Source organism: Planococcus citri, chromosome 5, assembly GCF_950023065.1.
Source record: "Planococcus citri chromosome 5, ihPlaCitr1.1, whole genome shotgun sequence".
Lineage (NCBI taxonomy): Eukaryota > Metazoa > Arthropoda > Insecta > Hemiptera > Pseudococcidae > Planococcus > Planococcus citri.
In genome coordinates, this window is record NC_088681.1 from 59,095,208 (window position 1) to 59,103,107 (window position 7,900).

General features: G+C 33.7%; 1 protein-coding gene across 4 annotated transcripts; it reads right to left on the reverse strand.

Annotated features, from left to right (window-relative positions):
• Positions 1 to 1,264: 1,264 nt before the first annotated feature.
• On the reverse strand, positions 1,265 to 7,900 carry LOC135848498 (acetylcholine receptor subunit beta-like). 4 transcript variants are annotated; one of them, XM_065368414.1, is made up of 19 exons: positions 7,762 to 7,900; positions 7,026 to 7,156; positions 6,714 to 6,900; positions 6,427 to 6,622; positions 6,000 to 6,153; positions 5,741 to 5,922; positions 5,612 to 5,653; positions 5,485 to 5,518; positions 5,331 to 5,367; positions 5,099 to 5,247; positions 4,844 to 4,985; positions 4,240 to 4,358; positions 3,496 to 3,540; positions 3,300 to 3,406; positions 2,983 to 3,220; positions 2,739 to 2,883; positions 2,405 to 2,557; positions 2,191 to 2,300; positions 1,265 to 1,544 (listed from the first exon to the last, which is right to left on the reverse strand). In XM_065368414.1, the coding sequence occupies exons 10-19, from the start codon at positions 5,102 to 5,104 to the stop codon at positions 1,344 to 1,346; spliced, it is 1,266 nt and encodes a 421-aa protein (XP_065224486.1). In that variant the 5' UTR covers positions 5,105 to 5,247; positions 5,331 to 5,367; positions 5,485 to 5,518; positions 5,612 to 5,653; positions 5,741 to 5,922; positions 6,000 to 6,153; positions 6,427 to 6,622; positions 6,714 to 6,900; positions 7,026 to 7,156; positions 7,762 to 7,900; the 3' UTR covers positions 1,265 to 1,343. The 4 variants fall into 4 exon arrangements, with proteins under 4 accessions (XP_065224486.1, XP_065224484.1, XP_065224483.1 ...); XM_065368412.1 differs by having other exon boundaries at positions 5,099 to 5,367; XM_065368411.1 differs by having other exon boundaries at positions 5,331 to 5,518.

Sequence of the window (7,900 nt, forward strand, 5' to 3'; positions counted from 1 at the left end):
AAATAGGGCGTCTCTTTGGATTGAAACGATTTTTAAGGAACTTTTTGAATAGATTTGCTAAAATGCACTTGGAGACTGCGGTACAGCTTGAAACCAGCTAAAAAATTTCAGCTTTTCAACTTGAGGGTGAAATTTCAGACTCAAAAATCAACTAGAGACTCCAGAATTGCTCAAAATGATCCTAACCCTGTAGTGCGAGAAAAAGTAAACTTTTATTTCCTCTAAGGGGGAAGAAAAGTTATTTCTTTTAGAATTTAGAGCAGTGCACCTACCTAACAGACCGCGTACCTATCCGCTACGGCATGTATAGAGACGTTGTTAGGTAGGGATTCGTTAGCTATGATTATGGCTAACGACGCGATGGCTCTACGTGTCAAAATTTAGTCTATGTACTTCGCTTACGAGTGCAAGTACATAGCTCACAGGGTTACCTATCCGCTAGCTACAGAATAGGGAATCCGACCTTGTACCTACACCTTTTGGGCAGGTATGGAGTGAGGGTGCTCCTGTCTCTCGGATGCTTTCGTGCCCGGTACCGAGGGGTATAGGACTGGTAGGGTAGCGCTGGGATAATCCCATTCATTATTAACTATTTTTTGTTTGCTTTTTGTTCCTTATTTTTTTTTGCCTTTTTGTTCCTTTGTTTTAACCCATATATTGTCTTGTTTTATTCCTGAAATATATGGGATTTACCAGTGCTTAAAAAGTACTTCCGTTTTTTTTATTTCATCGAAAAGCGAATGGCGAGGCGGTAATTCGCCAGACATTCGCGAAACTACAGATAGCTAGGTCTTCCCTTGGAATTGTCTTTAGTCTACCTAAGGGTTGCTTTTAAATGCGTGTAAGATGGTATTTTAGGTCTGTCTAAGAACAGTCATCATAATTTATTTTTTCTTGCACGTCAACCCGTTTCAATCTGTTCAGCGGGTCAAAAATAAGGCACGTGCTGAATTTCAGCTTTCTAGGTCAACTTGATAAAATTTTGATTTTTTCTTGATCCAACTTCAATTTTTAAAAATTCACCTAAGAATTTCCAAAATGTTGCTGGAACTTCCAGAACAGTTGAAACCACCTGCAATCGACTTGGCAAGTTGAAATCAGAGTATAGAGTAGTTTTTAGCTTTCCAAATTGGTTGAATAAAAATCACCTAATGGTGATGTAGTAGGATATGTAATATGCATCAATAGATACTCACGTGAGAGTGAGACGTATGAGAATAAATTAAAGTGATATAGATTGAGTGAGTCGTTTGTACTGGTTTATTGAATTTTTGAATTTAATGATACTGTCAATAATTAGACATAAAATAACAATAAGACCAATACGAAATCTAAACGTTATTTCAACTCATCAAACTCGTCATAAGAAGTAGAACAACAATCAAGGAAATCGTAAATGATGAATATTCAATGATCTTAGCTACTTTTAACCATTCATTTTGGGATTTGTTCGACGATTCGTCATCTGCGGATGTAATGGTTTCTATCAATCCTGTTTTCATGGTGTCATTTTCGTATCTGTTTTCTTCCGGGTGTGAGATTTTCTAAATTTGAAAACATACACAAAATATGAAATACCTACGCATTTCGTATGTCCCATTTTAGAAATGTTTTATCTTGGAAAAAAAGAAACACCATTTTTCACCTTGAAAATCAATTAAGTACATGGAGGTATTTTTGAGATTCCTGTGAAGTCTGAAGTGAATTTTTTAGTTTAACATAAAAAAAAATACGTGTGGGGGTTGAAATGGAGCAGAATTAATTTTCGAAAGTTTATTCTAAAATTGATCAAAAATGTCACAAAGGTGATATTATTCAAGTTTATAGGTGCTGAATTTCTTTTTGACTTATTTTCATGGCAATTACTAGAAAATCCAAAAATCCGCTCGAGGCTTTAAAATGTGTTGAACCCTCCTCTAGCAGTCCATTTTGGAAGATCAAATATAGGGTGACTAAAATCAAATTTCAGCTTTCTACTTCAATTTGTTGAAATTTCGAAGTTTTCATAACAGGCAAATGTGCCAATTTAAATTTGTCAAAAAATTGAAAAATGAAATTCGACGCCTGAAGTTTGACTTGGTTATTTTTTGATGCTCTTTTAATTTTTCTTCTGATTTAAGAATTTTTCTGTTTGTTAGGATACCACATTTTGTTTAGAGAATGCAATGTGAATATAAAATTGTCACCTACCATGTCCAGAAACGCGTTATATGAAAGTAATTTTCTTGCTAATCGAACATAGTAGGCAGTGATACAGCCAGATATTCCCACCATTAATAATAACACGACGTATCCGACCACTAGAGCACAAAACGTACACAATTGAGCAAAAATATCTATGCTTGCTTATAGAGGAAACATTTTACAAGTACATATCATTAATTTGATCAATCTTATAGCTTACCAAAATTAGAAGCATGTGTGGTGAAATGAGGTATTGAATTCATCAATATTACCAGGAAGATTACAAGAAGTAGCAGAGATGATGCTTTTGAAACCGGTTTGGTCCTATTTAATGGTGATATCAAAAATGATGACAATGTTACTAAACTGACACCTGTAAAATAGATTGTTTTTTATTCATAGTTTTTTGGAAACTTTGGAAAAAAAATAAAAGAATATGATTTCTTGGCTTCAAAGTTTTAGAATTTGAATGAAAAAAAAATGACACCTGGCGGTGGTCTACTTCTCCCCACCCCGCTTAGTTTTGTCTCTGGATATATCTGTACTGTACAAACCTGTAAATAAGAAACACACTATGACCTGCAACAAATTGCTTTTCATTTTCAATGTGATTTCAACTGTGCATCTGAAATCGTTTTGTGTGGTGTGCTTTCTGGTTATTTTGGTGATTCTCCATAGAGTTCCAGACAGCTCTATCTTCTAATTCAGGATCATAGATGATACATACAAAATACAATCATGTGATTATAGTACAAGTCCATACTCATAATATGATGTATTTAACCAAATAAATCTTACTTGAGATAAATTCAAAGTCACATCTAATGTATTAATTGTGAAATTGAGGTGGCATGTTTGAGGATTCCATGGCCAACTATTAAAGCTCATGTTACATTTTGTTTCAAGATTCATTGGCGAAGCCCAGGTCATATTGCCATTTGAAAATACTTTCAAATAAACCCAACCACTGTTGCATGTTGTATTCTCCAAGTCACCAACGTATGATTCATTACTTAGAGAATCTTGAAATACCTCGCTGAAATTTTTACAATTTTATTTTCCTTTGTGAGGTGCAATGAGTATCGACCAATTTCAATGAAGAATTGGGTCCTTACTTGCTCAATACAAAACATGGTTTCCACATTGCATCTTTTTCAATTTTTATAGCAGACTGATTTCCAAATTTCTTCGGGTCCCAGACCATTCGTTCATCTTCCCAATTCTGCCAATGTGTATCAAATGAGGGATACAATGAGTTTCCACATTGATCTAGCAATATAATAGAGCAACATTTGTGAAAGATAAACTTACCATTACTAGTTCTCCTTTTGTTACAAGTATTCCATTTTCAATATTCTGAGAAATTAAATCAATTGGATAAATGGAAATGATATCATAAACTCAAAAAAAAAAAAAATGAAGATTTAATAATGCAAATTGTGATGTTGATACTTTGTCGATATTTTGTCAATATTACAAGTAATGATGTTGGAAATATCAATGAATAGGTACTTCTTTTCTCAGTATAGATATGTACTTTGTCAATAGATATACTGAATTCTAGATAAACTGATATTATCTAGAAACCAGTCATACATACCTTATATTATTTGCACATTATAAACACATATTTTATTTTTTTTAAAAGTTCACAATAATTTTGGTATATTTTGAAACAGTTTTCAAAATGAAAAAAAAAATCAAATGAAGAAAACCTGTGTTTGAAAAATTTTAGCACATCAATTTTTTTCTACTGAAGAAAAGTGATTTATTGTACAAAAAAATATGAAAAAAGTATGGAAAAGGTACAAAATTTTGTTTCTTGAATTCGGTAGACACCCTGTAGAAATTAGATAATTATGTAATATTGATTTATTTTCAAATTATTTGTAATTCAGCATCCATTGCTTGATTTGGAAGTATTCATGTCAAAGTATTGATAAATATTGATTGATACTCCTTTAGCATTGATGCTGAGATTTTGATGATATTAATACACCGTATCAATGCATTTTCCAACAGTTTCAACATCACTATAAATACAAAAAATCTCACCAAATCTGTATATGAGATCATCATATCTACTTGTGGGCCTAACAGAAATGTTCCAGATGATGGTTTAGTGATATTGGTTTTTGAAAGTAAGTGGCACTCGAGCTCTTCTTCATTGCTGTCTGTGAATATAATAGAATGAATTTTAAAATTGGTGCTAAGTAATTGAAGAATCTACTGAAGAGAGTGCAGATGCTGGTTCTGCAACATGCCAGAGAATAAGCATACTACTTGAACAGCTGAATCCTGACTTTCTGAGAACTGACAATTACAGGAGCCTAGTTGATCTAGTTATCATAATCATATGCCTGAAATTGTGGTAGAACAAGGGACATTTTTGCTAATACTACTTTCAGAATTTTTTCCACTAGGTTTTTCCAAATTTGTTGGGCATAATACATATGGTGTGAAGATTAATTGGGAAATGGTAGTGCAGAGGAAATGAATTTCATCATGACGACTAGTCATGTCCCTGTAGTCAAATCATGTTTAGCATGTCTCTCAAATTGATAAGGCATGCTTTGTGAGAATATTTTCAGTTTTACCAGATGAATACTGCTCTTTGATTCAATTCATCAAAATTATAAAAGTATTTATCAACACAAACCTGCAAAGGAGATGCATCTTTTGGATTTGAAATGACTGTCGTTTCTCTCTAATTTAATAGGTAAGGTTGTGAAATGTTTGCCATTGTGCATGCCGTCGCTCCAGCCATATATATGGGCTATCCATGGTGATTCAGTTGCAGTCTTGATAGATGTTGCACATGAATGTAAATATAAGTGTTGAAGTTCTGCTTTGTATGCAAGTTGCGTGCTTACTGTCAAATTGTTTTAGAATTACTTAAGTGGGGAAAATTTACTTGCATGTGACATTCTGTTAGAACGTAATGGCCGGTACTATATTTGATGGCACATCTTTGATGGTTCCATGGTGCATGTTTTGAGACTTCGCATGTTGTTTGTATGCTGATGGACGTTGCCCAAAGTGTTACTAATCCTTCATGTGATACTGTGGTAACATGGCCCAAACTTAATAAAGGTGTTTTGTCAGGAAACGCGTGGCTGCAATTAAGATATTGTGATGTAGTGTACCTAGTTGTTATCCATTCTGCTCAAGAGAGAAGCTGCGCTATAGAAAATTTGAAAATTAATGGTGTGAGTATCTGCTTGAATGGTTCATAATGGGGTTTCCATATTTGATGAGAGTAATTCTGAATGTTCAGATAATAAGTGTTGTTGTGTTTACTTGGTTCCCAGGTCAATTGAGGATCTTGCCAACTCTATAAATAAATTTTTAAAAAACATCCTTTTGTCACTTGCCCATTTATGCAGTGATGAGTCTGCCTTGACCCCAATTATTTCAGAATACTAACCGCTTCTAGATCTCCAATCAGCTGTAACATCCCTGAAACATGCTATGAAATTCATTCCTTATTAATGAAGAATAAATTGGCATATAATCTATGTACCTAGTTTAGATGGAAATTTGTCAAAGAGCTTACTACGTTAGCATAGAAAAACTTGAAGTCTAACGTGTTGGTGTGATGTCCTCTAACGTTAGCATAGAAAAACTTGAAGTCTACCGTGTTGCTGTGAGATCTATCATAACGCTTTGATATTTGTATATCAGATGGATACTTATAATTTGAAAACAATTTACAAATGAGTTTTTCCGATGAGTTGCCTGATGAATAGGTAACATGATTTTAAATGAAATGCAGACTGTAAAAATTTTGTAATCTGTGCACAAATGATACAGACTTGCAAATTCACCACAGAATGTGGATGGAGATATGTTCCTTTTCAATTCCACCATCACTGATACTGATTCTGTGTCTGTGTCATCACTTTCTAAAGGATATATAGTTTGGGTTTTTGTGATGATCCATGGAGATATTATATCCGAGTGATTAAGCTTCAGAAAAACAAGAAGAATCAAGTGTAGAATTTGGTACAGTACATTATTTATATTGTATTAGGCACTAAGCTTCAGAAAAACAAAAAGTATCAAGTGTGGATTCCCAGAATATAAGTAGCTACATATAAACACAGTGATCTTGAAAATGCATTGAAGCATTAATAACTTTCTTCCTCCTCCCAAATTTTTTTGAGTGAGCTATTGCATGACCTGCCCTTTTTGATTTTTGTTTGTGGTGATGTATATTGTTATTTATGTACTTGTATGTACATTGGAAAATGTTATATGTGGGTGGAAAACGTCCACTGTGAAGTCTACTTGGCAAGTGTATGTATTCAAGAATCGAGAATTTGGAGCGATTTTACATCGAGAACGTATATTGAAAGGTGCTATGTGTGATGTTACTCCACGGTTTGATGTAGTTGTATTTCCAGGACCAATAACCTCTCCATAAGCAAAAGCTTGACTAAAATTTACAATAATATGTGTGAAATAGTGAAACATCTTTGATAATGAGCTTGTGATATGACAATCTATTAATTGTTGAACATTTTTACTTTGTCAACTGTATTCCTGACCATGGTGTTTGTCTGGATTCCAAGCCAGTTCTTGATCGAGCCATGTCTAAATATGTATAAACTTGATAATATTGTTGAAAATGATTAGTTGTGAGAGATTGATCACCTAGAATATTCTTACAATATTTATCATTCCTTGTAATTCGAATATGTCATTCATTGTATCCTGTGAAATTGAATTCAATATTAAATTATCATATCACATTAGTGCCACAAGTGCTTACCTACTTCTCCTATGGAATAAAATTTGTAGCATGAGTATTTTCTCAATTCTTATGCATGGTAACTCACCAAATTTATATATCCACTGGAAATGTTGATATTAGTGACGTTTGTATCAGCCCATGTAGGACGGGTTTGTTGGTTAAGATTTGAAAGCAAATAGCATTTGAGGTTTTCTTCACTCTTGGTGACTGCATCTCCTGTTGGAATATTCAATTTTTTTTGTTTCATCTTTCAAATGTTTTGAATTTTTACTTCATTTTTTTTAAAATCTTGACAGGCCTCCCTCCTCTCCAAATTGTCCTGAGAGGCTGGATTCGGCATGTTCATCGGGAGGGGAGGGGAGGGGTTCAATGCCTTCCTGACCCTTTACAATTGCGAAGAAAAGTCAAATTTTTGGTTTTTATTCACAGGTTTTTATTTTTTGTCATTAGCTGGAGCCTCCCCAAAATCGAACTAGGGAGCTGAAATCTGATATGCATATCCAGAAGGTGCCCTAGTATGTATTTGTAACAAAGTAATCTTCTCTCTTTTTAAATTTTCTGTGAAACTTTCTACTAATTTGTTAGATGTTATTTTTTTGATGTTTTTAAAAATGTCCAATCTGTTGATTTCCCTTTTTTAAATATTTTAACAAATTTGAAAATTCATTCAAATCTTGACATTTCTCGGTGTGTGCCATGTAAAGTTCATTCGATCACTTCTCATACATTTACATTCTCTGCTGACCGTCCGCGTCTGCGATTTGGTTATCAACAGATTGGTATTTTACAAAATAATAGTAGCTGTGTCAAAATTTATTTACCTTTCCTGTCCATTGTGCAGCTGTATCCGAATGCCTGAGGAGCACTTATCAAAAAATAAGCTATCCAGCAAAAGTTCATCAACATCTCAACCATAGTAGTTGACATTTCGAAGAACTGTCTGTTATAAACTGTTGTGAG

Excerpts from the sequence above, each read along its gene's own strand:
- LOC135848498 (XM_065368414.1), bottom strand. Across the intron at positions 3,541-4,239 it reads TGATCTCATATACAGATTTG|AATATTGAAAATGGAATACT; the intron begins GTGAGATTTTTT and ends TTAATTTCTCAG. Across the intron at positions 2,301-2,404 it reads CACACATGCTTCTAATTTTG|TGGTCGGATACGTCGTGTTA; the intron begins GTAAGCTATAAG and ends TTTGTGCTCTAG.